The sequence below is a fragment of the Acanthisitta chloris genome, unplaced genomic scaffold (assembly GCF_000695815.1).
Source record: "Acanthisitta chloris isolate BGI_N310 unplaced genomic scaffold, ASM69581v1 scaffold3717, whole genome shotgun sequence".
Taxonomy (NCBI): domain Eukaryota; kingdom Metazoa; phylum Chordata; class Aves; order Passeriformes; family Acanthisittidae; genus Acanthisitta; species Acanthisitta chloris.
Window position 1 is genome coordinate 18551 of NW_008680744.1, and position 16517 is coordinate 35067.

The following is a 16517-nucleotide window of genomic DNA, read 5'->3' on the forward strand; positions in this document are numbered from 1 at the left end:
ACAGGTAAGTGTGCAATAGGAATTAAACCAATATCTTTAATTCATTCCTCAGAGAGCATAGGAAGCTGTCAGATGGTAAACATGTTAGGATATAAATAATATACTTCCATTTTGAATCAGGAACACCCTGAACCAGATAGTGGCCTCTGCTTTCTGACGCAGATCAAGATGAAGTCTGAGATGGTTAAAAAACAAGATTGAAGGAGAAACCAGGAAAACAGCACAATTTTTAAGGACTTCAACTTGGTCACTTTGAATCTCAAGCTCAAATGGCATTACAAATTTAACACCAGAAATTCAGCTGGCTAAAAACCACAGGAAAGCCTGAAAAGGAAGTCAGCTTCTAGACAAAAATGCTGCTAATCAGAATACCTTTTGCTACAACATAAGCAAGGGAAAAAGAAACGACCACACCTTTCTAAGTTCTGCTCTGATATGTATAGTTAAGTAAATATCCACATCAGTAAATATTCAAAACTATTATTCACAATACATCATTTGTATTTAAAATGTAAATCTTGGGTAGGTATCATATCATTACCATCTCACCATAAGAATTCATACTCATACAAAGTAGTACATACATACATGCACATGCAGATGGATTCTTCTTCTCTAATTCCAAAGAAAACAAGGGAAGCTTTGCTATGTATAGACATCTAGGTTTGGCTGAATTAAAGCATGGGAAAACAAGCACTGAATCTAAGTACCTGTCAGCAGCTTCTTTCTGTTTATAGGAATACAAAGAACTCTTTAGAGAGAAGCTGCAGAAAGGCACCTCTTGGGAAGCTCAGTCCTAAATAATTTTATTGCATTTCATATTTCCTAACACATTCTGTTGTTCTTATACAAAAGATAAACCTGTCTTTTTCTGTCAGTATCTTTCCTCCTTATTCTGTTTATTACATATGGATACCTCCTTCTCAAATGTAATTTTGCTTTTACAAGACACTGTATGACTTTTACATGGAATTACTCTTACAGATTGTCTCACCAGTGAACAGGGCACATAAAACACCTCACAGAAAACAAAACTGGGAGATATTATAGCAGGAATAGTAATCTCCCTTCATCAGTGCTATTAAATTCCCATAGACAGAAAATCAATTGCAACAAATGAATTGAACTGTCTTCCCAGTCACTGTTAAGCCACTGAAATGTTAAGATGCTTCTTTCCATCACTTTGCTTAGGACCAATCCTCCTGAGTGCTATACAATAACAGTAATTCTTAAAGAACTGCTGTTCCTTTCCCCAAAATACTTTGAGTCTACACCACTTTCCATCTGCCCATACCATATTGCAACCACAAATTTTACACTGTACCCAGAAATTTCCAGCCATGAGACATTCTATCCTACCACGGTTTCTGAGAGTCTTCATTAAGCTGTTAGAGGCTGAGACAACTTCCCTTCTTAATGCCTGCCTTCTCCTCCCACAGATGGTAGGAAAAAACCTGAAGAGAAGTGGGAGTTGAATCTCCTTTATATAATGTAAGAGCTCCAGCGATTACCCAAGCGGAAACAATTTGATCACCTTAGAAACACACAAATCCTTTTCCATCCACCTGCAAGCAACAAGAAACTGAAAACACCATATATGCTTAATCACTCCAAGGCCCCAGATTAGGTCTCATCTAAGTGCATGCTGCTTTATAGCAGTGGTTAATGCTACTGCATCTACTTCTACTTGAGGTTGACTGCAGCTTGTCACTATGACGCTCAGTCTGCTGTTTTTTTCCACCACATCCCTTAAAAAAGCTGACATGTAGAATTGGTCCTCATCAGTTGAGGCATGGAGACCAAGGTTTTCAGAACACAAGAGATATTTCAATTACAGTTTAAAGCCCATCTCAACAGAGCCTGCCAGAACTAACCTGGGTTACTGGGGAGTGTCAGCTGAACTAAAGACATTGTGAGATCAAAGGGAGACTCTTTAGTGACACTGCAATTCTCCTAATTGAACAACAGAGATGACAAAAATCAGAAGTGTAGTACAAGCAAGTGATTTTCAGAACACAAGAGATATTTCAATTACAGTTTAAAGCCCATCTCAACAGAGCCTGCCAGAACTAACCTGGGTTACTGGGGAGTGTCAGCTGAACTAAAGACATTGTGAGATCAAAGGGAGACTCTTTAGTGACACTGCAATTCTCCTAATTGAACAACAGAGATGACAAAAATCAGAAGTGTAGTACAAGCAAGTGAAAGAAAGAAAGCAGAAACACAGAAAAAAATAGCATTAGCATGTGTATTAGCCCAGACTGTGCATGTATGTGGAATGTACATACACTGAACAAATCATGTGTTTCCTGCTGTTGCACAAACCAAAGAAGAAAATTCAAATGTATGTAATTTAAATACACAGACCACACATCTTAATAATTCCAATAGTTTTAAACATACTGCTTGCACTGATCAAACACACAAAACATTATTGTTGAAATACAGGACAGCTTTCTGCTTGCATTTTTTAGTGTATCTTTCTAATCTACATTAAATGATTTGAGAAAACCTCCTCTGAAAGACTGCACTAGAGCCCAATATAATGCTGCAACAGTAAATATACTAAGGTTTTCAGTTCAAATTTTCAGTTCAATTTATTTCAATTCTCCTGTAAAAATCCACACTTACTTATGTCTTTACAAACTGTTCTCTAGTTGCTTACAGCAATCACTTAGAAATTCAGTAGCATAGTTAAAATTGTTATAACACAAACCTATAACAAAAGCATTTTAAGTAATTTAAAACCATGTTATGCAAACTTTTATAAGTATTCAGCAGTTTGCTAGGCAAACTATGCAATTAGCTGAAAATAAAATGCCTGGAAATCTTCAAAATCTTCAAAAGAACAATGTACAGTTGTTCCTACTAAGTTCATATATACAGCTTTACATACTATCTGGGGGAGAGCAATGATGCACCCATGCAAGACTCAAGGTTGCAGACCAAATGCAAAGCACAAATTTAAAATAGGAGATAACATCTGTGTTTTCACCCCTCCACCCACTGTTCTGGATGACTATGAAGCAAAGCAGCACAAAGCCAATGCTTTGTAAAGGTAATTTCACTATTCTGAAGTGCTATTGGAATTACTTAAAACATTTCTTTTAAGTGGATACGAACATAAGTCACTCCACAGCACAAACCCCAGACAATGAATTGAATAGCACAAAGAACCTAATTACTATTCTCATTCCATATCCATCTCTAACAGAGTACCAGACCTAATAATAAAATACAGGATTTCTGGATGCTCTTTCCATCTCAGCTACTAAACACATCTGTATTTAGGCCTATTGTTTCACTTTGCATTGTCTCATTTTTGGTTTTGGCAACATGGGGATAATTATTTCCAAAATCTATAGATTCCACTGGAGCTAGTTTATGCCTAGAATATTTAAGCTTTGCCTTGACCCCAATAATAACTTTAACAAGAATGACAGATGAAGATCGGTCTTTACTGGACGTTCATCAGAATATCTATAAATATTTCAGTATTGCAGAGCCTATGAGAGGTCATAACAGGTAAAAAGGTTATGAAATGTATTTTAAAAAAGACTTCTCCACTGTGAGGTCTGCAGGGCATCGGCACGATTCAAGACATGCCCCACCCTTGGAAGACACGTCATTAAGGTAGATGTCCTGTGATCTTACAAGCGTATCTCCTCTGCGAACTGTTCTTTTCCACTCAGCAGGGATCAGGAGACATTTTTATGACCTTTCTTTTTTTAACATTAATTCAGAACCACTAAGAGAAGCTGGGTTAGCAACCCTGGAGTGCAAACTTCTCTAATTTCCACAACACTGACAGAAAACAGGGTAATAAACACTTTCCTGCCCTACCCCACTTTTGTATTTCAGACACAACCAGCCAGGACACCCCGCAGCTGGGTTATTCCAGGAGCTCATGCTGTCTTTGTCTGCTCACTCAAAATTGGTGAGAATGGCAATTAGTACCACAGCTGTTCGTTAGGGTCTGGAGAACCAGCCCCTCAGTTCACAGGCAGGCCTATGAATGCAGAAATCTCAGTGATGATTAAAATGAAGTTCAGCCATCTGCACAGCTTGGGAAGGGCCCTCAGGCCTTCTCTTGGGGGTCTGCCTAAGACTGACACTTTTGTAAATGTCGAAAACTAAGTGTTCACTAAAGAGCTGGTTTTGTACCTGGTGTGTAAAGACTGTCAGTCTGAGGAAGCAGATTTGGTGCAGTGCGGACATGGCAAAGACAATTCCTGCCCTGACATTATAACAGCTTTATAGAAAACATCAGCAACTAGATGCAAGATAAGACATTTAACTCACAGAGAAAAAAACTGCATCCATAAAACAGGTATGATGTAAAATCAATGTATTCTAAATTTAGGTATTATATTGCTTTTTGCAATCGCATAGTGGTTTTATAGGGTCTGTTCCTGACTTAAATCCACACTGAACATTCTGCTAAACATAACAGTGATATTTAGTTTAACCCCAACTTCTTTAGCTTTATTTAAATGCAAATATTTACTTCCTTGCATACCAAATTAGACCAAATACAGTGCATTAGCAAGTCAAATTTTGCCAATATCTTCAACACAGCTCTGATGAACAGATGCATAAATCACATTACTTCAAGCAGCTGAGAAGTATACTGCTCTCAGGAGTACAGTACAAGCAATAGTTACTCATCTACATTTTTGCTGTATCTTCAGCCTTATTGTGCTATTACTTGTAATGTTCTGATTCTGTAAGGGCATATGTTTACATAGTCTTCAGAACAGAAAAAAGCTGAATTGTAAAGCAAGAGGTTGTCTATTACAGGGTGATATTTTGCCAATTTGATGATTGAATAAACAATTACAAATTAGATTAACAGCAAAATATAGTCAATTAACCTGAAATAGCTTGATATGTAAATAATTTCCTGAGTAATAATATTATGAATAACTGTATCTATCTCCCTTCAAAGGATATTTCAGATTTCATCAGGCACCTATCTGGCAAATCTTACTTCCCTCCTGGAGTAATAGAGGGCTAAGAACCAAACTGTGGCTCAGTCACAAGATTGAACTCTTCACTCTTGAAACAGTTTTTGCAACTTTTTCCCTTATGAGCTACCCCTGCTATGATCACCTGGCAGACACAGCAAGACATATCTTCTTGTTACCCTACATAAGTACACAGAGATATCCTTAGGCAATGATTGCTGAAACCAAAAATTTTTATGTTCTAACTTTTCAAAAGTGCTGAATTCAGGAACTTGTAAATTTGACTAAAAATAGGGTTGGCACAATGCACATACATAATAAATAAGTGTTAGAAGTGAGTGAATTGTCTGCCAGAAATACTTTGCTCCCTCTAAATTCTTTCGTCCTATTTTAAGGATTTTTTTTCCAGAAGTGATACTGTATCCAAAGGAAGGACAAAAAGGATTATGCTGAGTATTTTTTATTGCAATAGTAATACTTTTCTGGTAAATCTATTTAAAATAAAATGTGTGAAGAACTCTGAAGGCCAGAAGAAAGTTGTCTTTATCATGCAATGGAAGTTTAGCAGTACCTTTCAAGTAAGTATGGAGTACTGAAACACACACCAGTTTTGGATGTTTTAATACATGCTTAGAGCCTGATGTCTTTTAAAAACTTCTAGAGCATGTCAAATAAAGGAGAACTTAAATAAATTTAGTTTTCTGAAAGACATTGTAATTACAGTCCAAGTCCTAACTGACAGAATGCATGCAGCTCAGCAAACTTATATCCTACAGAACCTGCATATCTAATGAATGCCTCAGAAAAAGCAATATCCTTTACTCCAGTGCCTGCATGCAAACTCTAGAATTTCTTCTGAGGCAGCTTGGTAGCTAATTATGTGTGCATATGTACAGCAGAGGGGTGTAGCTCATACTCACTGTGATGTTGACAGAGATCTATCTCATCATATTGCCAGTTTGTTAGTATTTCTGCAGAGCAAGCATCACAGTCTCTAAGCGTACAATACCAGATAATGTTAGTCCCAACTCAATGGGACCACAGTGGTTTGAGTTTGGTTCCACACTGGGCTGGATTTGAACAGCTGCTGTAGAGATTAAAGACTACATGCAATTATTAACTCAATAAACCACCAGACCCCTCACAAACAGCAAAAAAAATTTTAGCTTCAATTAAAAAAAAAAAGATTCAAGCTATGACTGCTGACAAGAAAACTAAGTAGGTCTCTATCACCAGATCATCTGTGCTACCCTTCCCTTCCTGTTGTGTACGTCTTGTGAGTGTAAACAAATGCTCTTCATATTTATTACCATGTGGGTTTTGGTAGCATCTGGCATAATAAGCCTTTATTCTTTACCTGAGACTGAAAGCACTGCTGTAACACAAACACTAATGCAAACATTATAGGAAAGGAGAGACAAGCCTTGCTGAAAGTAATCTCTGGCTGAAGCACAACACAGCCTTTAAAAGATCAAAGTATCCAACTAAGAGAACAAAAAAAAAGAATGCAAAATTTAAAAAGTGGCAAAGCATAAGACAGCAGAACATTCACCTAAAGACAACAAAAACAACATCACTTCTGTATTATATTTTCTTCCAGAAAGAAGATAAATGGAACAGCCTGGAACCACCTTTTTTACTTTAGTGAAGGCAACTTTAATATGCAAATGTCAATTCAGAATATCACCATAGTCCCAATGGCAGATCATGTGTTTAAACATCTAAAAAAAGGATTACTGAACAACTGTTTCACATTCACATTGTTTATCAGGCCGGTTAATAGAAAATTCAGATCTTTATAAAACTACCTAATGTGACCCAATTAAAAGTCACTTTTGGAATCATAAGACATTTCAGAAATATGTACCAGCCACCTTCCTTCATGACACAGTCCTCTCCTGGTAATATCTCAACCCAAAGGGAAGAAAATTATGATTTTCCAATGAGTAAATTATTATTAGTCCAAGTGAAGTGTTATGAAAACATGCTGAATTGTCTAATAAAAAAAATTGTATTTCTTCCCCTTTCCTACTCAGTTTGACCTTTGTGCTTTCCTCTAGGTTTCACTGGGAATTTCTACACAAATTCAGATATATTTGGTCTTCACCACCAACAATCTAAATGGTGTCTAAATTATAAGAACTTCAAATCCAGGCCTATTTCATATGGGTTTATGTTTGAATATCAACACATTTCTTATCTCAGAGAAATATACAGAGATCACTCCAAGCTGTCAATGTCAAGAAGAGCCTGAGAATGCCTACAGAGGGACCTCAAAGCCACATTTTTGTTTGATGACATGAATGCTAAGCATGAATGTCAAACTTGAATTTGAACCCTTCCTAAATCCAGGCACACCTTGAAAGTTTTTTGATATAAACCAACTCTGTTTTGATTCACTGAACTGCAGTGCAAACACTGGGGAGGACCAAAAAATAAAGGCATTTAAGATGATGTAAATAATTTTTAAAATACATAGTATTTGCTTTTATCATTTCATACACAGCAATGCCTGCTCAGGTACAACCTTCTGTATTAAACTGAGTCACAGAGAGACACTGAATAACTACCTGGGTACCTGCAGTATGTTTTCCATATACATAATTTTATATTCACTCTTTAGAAGTTATCCACATTGTCTCTTGATTAGGGTTTATGCTCCAAATCACTCCGTAAAAAGGGTCTCCTGACAGTTTTCCTGCTGCCCAGAAGGTTAGTCAAAATGTAGCACTTTCAAGATGTTGATGAGGTATGAAAAGAGAGATCATTGGATGCATCAAGAAATATGACATGTACTGAGAAACCAGAAACAACGGTGAATTCTTTGATCTCTAATGAGAGTGGACAAAGTTCATGCATTCCACCACTGTAACAATCACTACTAGCAGGAAAAACATCACACAGTGCCATTTTTTGTTCTCTTTGTGATCTTTGTTACAGCAGCAGTTTATCAGAACCCTGGAAACATCAGCCTTTTCTTCTGCAAGGCAGAATACCACTGCTATTTCCACAGTCCAAAAATATCTTATCGCCAGACTGAAAATTCTGTTTTCCTCTTAGATAATACAAGCACCTAAGCTTCAAAGACTGAATGTCCACTACCAGTTAGGAGGAAACCTGGGATGTATTAACCCTGCAGACTTATTCCTCTAGGTGTGGCTATGTTGCAACATTTTCTTTTTCTGCTAAGTGCAACAAAATGAAGAATTAAAACATCTTTCCTGAGGCTGCAAAAAATGTGTAGCACTACAAAGGTAACACTATTGCTGCTATTCCCAGTTTCACAACAATTGTCTTATTGCTGCAGCTTCCACCTATGAGATTTCTTACAATATGGGTGGATACACACCACTTGAAAAATTCCTTGTGACTATACATCACATTTGCTAAATTTGCTTATTTAACCTAACATTAAGTGTTTTAATGAACCATGCTATAGGCTTACAGAAGTACTCTGCTAATGACTAAAAGCCTGCAGACTGGATAAAAGAATTTCACACATCTATAAACCCCTATATGCATGGTGAAGCAATCAACAGACATCCAGAAACACACACTTAAAATCCATCACATTATCTCATGCTTGCCAGAAACTATGAGGCAGAACGACAGAAAGAGTGATCATCATAATAACCAGCAAACTTATCAAGAAGAGAAGAATATGATCAGTCAATTGAAATCAGTTACTGTGACACTCTGCAAAAGAGTCCGTCCACTGTAGGTGTTGCATGCCGAGAATGGTAGGAGCTACTGCTAGGTGAAGGTCTGGAATCAACGTCCAAGTAAAAAAATTATTTCATAGGGCAGTTACTCTAGTGCACCTTGCTCAGTCTCCCCCATCCAAAATATACGGGCAAAAAAATATCATCTGAATAAGGATAAACAAGGAAACCTATGGATACTTTTGAACAATGCTGATTTCACTTAATATTAGCTACATGTAAAGAAAAAGAGCCTCCATACTCAGATAATACTCTTTTCACCTGCTATTAAGGACAAGCCTAACAGCTAACTTTTTCCCCGTTAGCTGATCCAACAGAGTCAGTAATGTTTCTCTGCACATATTGTGGGTTTTTTCCAAGCTTTGGGTGCATGCAGTCAATGCTGACAATCAGGCATGACAGACACAGGATCAAGTCTTACCTTCTTCCTTAGAACATACTTCTTCCTTCAACTGAACCTGTGGTGTTAATCTATAAGCCTTCAAGCTTCAGATGATTCATGTCTCTGGATTACTCTTACTTGTACACATGTAAGTATTTTCACTTTTTTACAGAATTCTTAAATATGGAAACATACCAAAATAAAATTGTACATGGGCACTCCTGTGTCTGGAATTATATATTATGCTCACTAGGTTTTATGTTTTATTTACATTGTCTCAGTCTGAATGGAATGTCTTCTATAATTGCTCCTTAAGGTAACATCGGGTTCGTTATTTACCAAAATCTGTAAATACAGTAAAACATAACTGTGATGTGTATTAGGGCATATAGTATTGAATATGAATTTAAAATAGATGTTTATTTTATTTTTGCAGGGTAGTAGAAACCAGAATAAAATCTCTACAAATACTACCAGAAATCCATCTGGAAATCACAGTGACAGAGGTACTAGAGCAGACCATGCACTGGCACCCCCAAACCTCCTAATTAAAACATTAAAACTTGCTTTAAAAAAGATTAGGTGAAGCATTTTAGGGTTTTGTTTTGTTTTACACACCCCAGCTCCTGATTCACCATTTACTATGCTACTGCTAGCACTGGAGTGCTGAACTGGCCCAGTTTGGTTACTCAAAACTTGTCCCTGCAGGGTTTTTTGTCTCTCTATGTGTTTGTATTTTTCAAGACAGTTCAAGTTCACATAAGAACATCTTTGAGACTAATGTCATCTTGCCCGTGGTTAGATTTCTTGCTGAATTTGCTCTCTTCCAATCATCCCTTCAGGACTTGCAGAAAAAAAACCCACCAAATAAAATCAAGAAAAAAGACAGAGCTCTGGTACCGTATTTTCTTACACCTGCACTAGGAATTTTAGGCATAACTCAACCAAAATGCTGCACTACAGTGGGAGTCTGTCTTTTCTTTACGTAAACTCCCTCACAGTTAAGTTCTAGTTCCAGTTCTGATGTTATTAAATCACTCTTACTTTAGCTTAATAGGGTTTAGAAACAAATACTTACTGATAATTGGAGAAAGGTAATTTATATTGTTCAGTAGTGTTTGGCATGAGCAAACTGAAATCTGAAAGGCGTTTCCTGAGCAAGAAGTGAATTCAATCAACTCTCCTCCTTAGTAAGGATTTATCAAATTAGTTCAAAAATTATGCTGCATAACCTAATCAAAATTTAATTTAAATTTTCTCAAAGGTAAAGTAATAATATTAGAGTGGCTGATTAATGAAACAGGCTGTATTTTAATCTAGGAAGTTCCTAATTGTCTTTAGTGCTAAAATAAGTATCTCCATCAGGAAACAATCAGGTAGACAGATTTCTTGAAATATAACTGCAATTATATAAAATTGCTGTCATCATTAACTGAATATATTTTAATAGCCCCAGTAAAATATTTAATCATAAAAATTATGTCAGACCTCATAGGCACACCTCACCTATCGCACTCCTCAGCAGGGGTAATGAGCCCAAGAAGCCTGTACTGCTTCCACTAGTTCGACACAGCTCATTCACAACTAATTTGAGTACCTCTGTTCAGCATTGTAGTGTGGCAAGCAATCATAGGCAAATTAGCAAAAAAAGCACGGATAGGACACACTAGTATTAGGGAATGCTGTGGAGTCTATGCTAATCATCTAACACATGACAACCTATGAATGGAATAATCAACAGTTTAGAGCACATGAACACAAGTCTATACTATAAAGCCCCCAAAACACACCACTGAATAAAACGAGATACCTGTGTCCTGAGAGAACCTCGCTCTGTGCTGACTTCAGAAAATGAGTCTTCTTCTCATTTCCTTCAGGACAGAGATCTGATTGTGTCTGTACAAAGTTCATAGCTTCTTTATACATAATCATTCTCCAGCAACCAGAAAAATTAAGCTTATCTAATTCTATACCACCGTAAAAACAAAGACCCATATGTACATGCATGTACATATGCCAGCACAACATATATCTGCTTCACACGATCTCTACTTGTTTTAATGATGCAAAAACGTGTTCCGCAAACCAAACATCAGGAAATGCCTGTCTGCAGAACAATTATGTCCTTCATTCTGTTTTGGAAAACATAAGTAAATTATATAATATCTGGTGAAATATCACATACCTGGCCACAATTCAGTAAACTTCTCCAAGTAGTTTGGAGATAAAACTGAAAATCCATCCTTAAGAAAGTCTTTGCCCACTGGGATCAGATTTATATACTATATTCTATGTCCATTTAATAATTTCCAAGAAGCCCTTCTAAAACCAGCGTATAATGAAACAGAACATCCTTTTATAGCCCAGCTATAACCTCTTTAAAAATCAGATTTACATCAGATCTTAAGTTCTAATGTAAGAGAGCAAGATATCATGGCTTAGCTCTTTAAAAGAATTACCTGACTTCAAGACATCAAAAACCAGGCATGCTGTTGTTCCATGGGAAGAGAAACAGACCTAAAGCCACACAATGTTATATTGAAAGATATATTTAGTATTTGCTGGAAGCAACCTAACTGCTATTTTCCTGTATCAATATAGCTGGCACTCAATTCTTTATTGCTTTTCCAGAATTTGCCACAACAATGACTTCTTTATACTACATAAACTACAGCTGTTTGTAGTCATTGACAGATTAGAAGACTACAAATCTCTGTACCTATTGCACCTTCCACTTCTTGCATATAATCCCACAATTAAAACAAATGTGTCCCTAAAGAACTCTGAAGAAGAGGCTGAATTAACTAACTATTTAAGTGAACCAGAAGCAAGCCGATCCCTTATGAATACAGAGTGTGCTATTAGACAAAATGCTCTATTTTGCTGTGCACAACGAGGCTGAGACTCAATAAAACTTAAACACTTATGCAGGCAAGGCATTCCCATGGGGCTCACATCTATTTAGTACATTACTACTCAACAGTTATTTTTGTGTCAAAGAAACTGGGACACAGCCTGAAATTGGCTGGCTGCCTGTTTGATAAAATGGACAGCTATTGGTGATAAGTATTTTCTCTTATTTTCATATCCCAAGCATCATAAACAGAGTCAGTAAGTACTTAAATGTGGCTCCTAACAGTCACATGCTCCTAATGGTGCCAAACAGATACGACTCGGGTTCTGACTGACTAGAGAATGACAGTTCAAAGATTCTGCATGGAGTCACAGTTAAGCCTTTGGATCACCCCAAACCAATAATTCCTAGCACTGGCTTCCCTAAAACCTCTAAGGGTGAGGCCACCAGTTTCCTAAAACCATATCTGAATTTAATTCCTGATTAGGGTGCAGTCAGCAGTCCACACTTCAGTGATGACCTTTTTAAGCAAAAATGCAGAATAATTTAGGTGGCTTCATTACTACTCTGCAGAACACAATGCATAGAAAATTGAATATATAGAACAAAATAGTTTAGAACTATGACTATTTTTACTTCAATGGGGAGATTCAGGAGAACAAAGATTGTGAAAATGCTCTGTGAAGTTATCAATGAGTAAGCCACAAATGTATCAATCCTACAGTTTATCAGCTCCTTCAAATCGATGAGTAAGCCACAAATGTATCAGTCCTACAGTTTATCAGCTCCTTCAAATCCCTCAGAAACTGAGGCACTCAGCATCTCACTTGTGTCAAGCTAAAATACATATTATATCAACTTTTCTGTTCCATCAATTAGCAACCTTACACATTAAATATGCAACTAATAAAATTGTTTACCTTATCAAATAGTAAGCCACTGTTCAAAAAAAGGGTATTTTTAAAGCCCGTATTACAACAATATTAGCAGTTTTATCGGACTATAAAAACCTCAAGCTGCAACTGCAAAATGATTCATCACCTTCAGAAAGCTTGTTCCAGAATGAATGGGTTGATATTCTGAAGTTCAGTCCTTATCCAGACATCCTCTAATATGCCAACCTTTTACAATTTGTCTTTCTCTGTCCTTACAAGGTCATCATGACTTTCACTTCTCAGTAGAATACAGCCTTTCATCAACAGAGTGTGAGGATCAAAGAGACAATAAATGCACACTGCCACTGGATGATTAACTCTCATAAACTTCACAAATCCTAGGCTACTTTATGCTCACCTTTCGCAGGAGGAAGCAAATTCGCTCAATATTTCTCAGCCGCTCTCTCTGTCAAGAAAAAGTGGGGAAAGGGATGAGAATAGCTGGTGTTAGAAATTAAAGACAATGTATTACAATTACAAAGGGTCAATGTTTTAATTAATGGCTGCAGTGAAGTAATACACATTATTAATATGAAACGATAGCATTCACTTCTTACATTCTGCTTGCAAGATAAATGATTTACCCATTTCAAAGCCCTAGTAAGTTATTTTTTCACCTGTACTGGGTGCAACAATATCAAGTGGGGATTCAAGTCTATGTTAGTCTTGAGCCAGAGGCTGCAAGTTTTTTTCAAGTCAGCATTTGTGGCTCTATCCAATGGTGCCAATCTAGAGATTTTTGTCTTGCATTTTCAGGTACCCATCCTCTGGCTTCAAGATAAAACAATTAAGTTTGTATGGCAGCTCTTCCTCTACTACTAAGATGGTATAATATTAGATTTTAACCTATTAGTGAAAAATGTCTGAATTGTCTTAGAAACGCCACTTTAAAAACATTCTTAAATACTGAAAATCACTGTAATTAAGTACTGTGACTCAAGAGATGCTCTAAGCTAGACTCACAGAAAGAAGAGAAATCAAAGACAGGTTTTCTCTTAAATAGCTCATAATGAGAAACTCATCAGTAAATCCAAATTTCACTGCATAACCCCAGCGCTGGAGTTATTGTGAAAGATTCTACTGCTGGTTACACTGCAGAAGGCAGAGTGGTTTTGTCCTCAGAAGACTATCTGGTAATATTTTCATTTAGATATGGGAAAAAATATTCCAAACTATGAACTTTTAAAAACAGGCAATGTACTACACCAACTCTCCCTAAGCTTTTTTCTTTTCAAATGTTTTAAATTTGGGGTTTGTTTCTGTTCTCCAAAGAAATATCTCTTTTGCTTTCCTGTCCACAATTTTAAGACTTTTTTTTTTTTTTAAAGTATCGTTTTGGAAAGACAATGAGGCAGTGGCAGCTTGATAGGCACTGGAAAAATACTGTGCCTATTTCTGGTGCCGCTGACCTAAAAAAGATTCAGAAATTTTAGACTCACAGTTGCAAACATGAGAATGGATGTTTGGACATGCCTGTGAAGCTGCAGAAAGCTCTCTTGCCTTTAGAAGGAGGTAAGTTGAGAGGGAAAGACAGACCTCTCAATTCCCTTTAGAACATAGATGCCTAACTGCAGCTGTCCTTGGAGAAGTACGAAGTCTATCTTTGAATTTACTCTTACTTTCTAGGTAATAGAGAACGAATCAGGATGTTTGAATTAAACTCTGAGTACTGCCATTGTATTTGTCTCTAATTTCTCTTTAATTTAGCCTCCTCTTGTCAAAATGGCTCTACCCTCTGTCACAAAAACATTGTGGAAGATATGCAGGTAAACATCAGACACTCTTATAGTGCAACAAAATAAACCACCAAATAAATAGAATATAGGCAAAAGCAACTATGCATAGGGAAAAACTAAAATACACTTGACCAAAGATAGAGGGAACACCTGGGACATATAAATACACATTTCCTGTGTGCAATTCTCAAGATGGGAAGCAAAAACAGATAAAGTGAATTCAAAATCAGATTACTTCCAGTAAATTCAAAATCAGACTGCATCCATTGAAGTCCTCTATAGGATTTCTTCATACAATTTCTTTCTTCTGTTCTCATTCTTTGCTTATGTATCAGTGAATATTAAAATAAGTCTTCCTATTCTATGTAAAGTCTGTGCTTAAAAACATCAGTAGTCTAAGCAGTACCACAAATCCTCTGCTGAGTTATGAAACAAGGTTAAATGGCAAAATACTAGCTACTGGATCGGCTTATCATTTGTAGGCAATTCAATAACTTGATACTCTGTAGAGATCAATTATCAAATTCAGCACCTGTCACAATCACTGTAATTCCCACTGAGATGATGGAGACCCAAGTTCTGCTCTCAGTTCTGGTTGTACAAACTGATGCATGTTTAGCCGTAGTCAGCTAAATCACCCTAGATTACAGCTTTAATTAACAGAGGAATTTTGATATGCTTAAATCTAGACTGCATTTTTGGCTCATTAGTTAAAACTGAGCTTACACTCCCAGGGTGATATTTAACCTTTTCCATAGTAGATACAACAGAGTATGATATTCAAAGTACAGGAGAATTTACAGTCCTGTCATGGGACAGAGTAGTCCAGGAATACACCTCTTATCAAACCCTTCAAGCTTTTGGCTCATTGACACAGTATAGGAGTAGGTGGTCAACCCATGCTTGAACACAGAGAAAGCAAATTATTTCAATACAGGAAAATTGTGCCACAGAATGAAAAGGTAAAAAGAAAACATTAGCATCACATTATATATCCCTCAGCTTTTGAGTTGCCAAATTATTTTCCTGCCTCCTTCAGCAAAAAGGAAAGCTATTAGCCAGTCACCATCTGGCTTACTAAGGGTGCCCAATAAATCAATTTTCCAAACCCCAGTTGACTTCACAAAAGATTCTATACTCATTTTCACACTCATGCTTTCACTGACAGCTCAGTGCACTCCCCTTTCTTGAGCAGCTATTGCTCAGCAAGCCATGGTTGTACTCACTGCATGTGCTGGGTTGCACTGATCAATTGGGCTCTTGAAGTCTGTCCGAAGCTCATCAAAGGCGATTATCTGAAAAACAATGTTTTCAGATACCGTAATGAATTCTCATTCAAACATTTGTTTTCCTTTAGGGAGTAGTTAGATGCATGGCCTCCCTCCTCGCTTTACAGAGAAAATATGGGGAAATAGCTTCTGTGACACACGCGCTTCAGAACTAAGCAGTTAAAACAAAACATGGGATACTCCTACATATTACACCTAGAATCCACTAATCTGTCACTTTGTATACAGCCTTTTCAGTTCTGTTACTTTCCATATTTCTTCCCTCACACCAGCTAGAATTCTTCTATCAAATTCCCACATGATGTAAAATTATTTCACAAAAGAACATGTCTCCAAACTTGATGGAAAAAGTCATTAGCTGCCTAAAACACAGAGATAGGTCACATATGCTGTTCTAGGTTTAACACATAAACAGCCCATCTTTATTAGTCGTTAAACCTACTTCATATTTTAATTCTGAATCAAATAGGTTTACTATTATTAAGCTGTTATTCATTAATAAGCAAACTCCTCAAAAGACAAACCATTCTAGAGCAATCATGCCCCTTCTAAATTCTAGCAGGTTTTAGAATCTTACTTCAGATCTCATTAATGGAGAGATGTCTTTTGCTCAGGTCCTCTAGTTTCCTCCA

General features: G+C 36.8%; 1 protein-coding gene across 1 annotated transcript in view; it reads right to left on the bottom strand.

Annotated features, from left to right (window-relative positions):
• Positions 1 to 15926, bottom strand: part of LOC103805167 (protein cornichon homolog 3) — a gene marked incomplete at its 5' end in the record, with an annotated part of 23151 nt that extends 7225 nt beyond the window's left edge. The window contains 2 exons of the mRNA XM_009077803.1: positions 13219 to 13266; positions 15823 to 15926. Of these exons, the coding sequence (XP_009076051.1) occupies positions 13219 to 13266; positions 15823 to 15926 (152 nt within the window). The remainder of the gene's footprint in view (positions 1 to 13218; positions 13267 to 15822) is intronic.
• Positions 15927 to 16517: the final 591 nt, after the last annotated feature.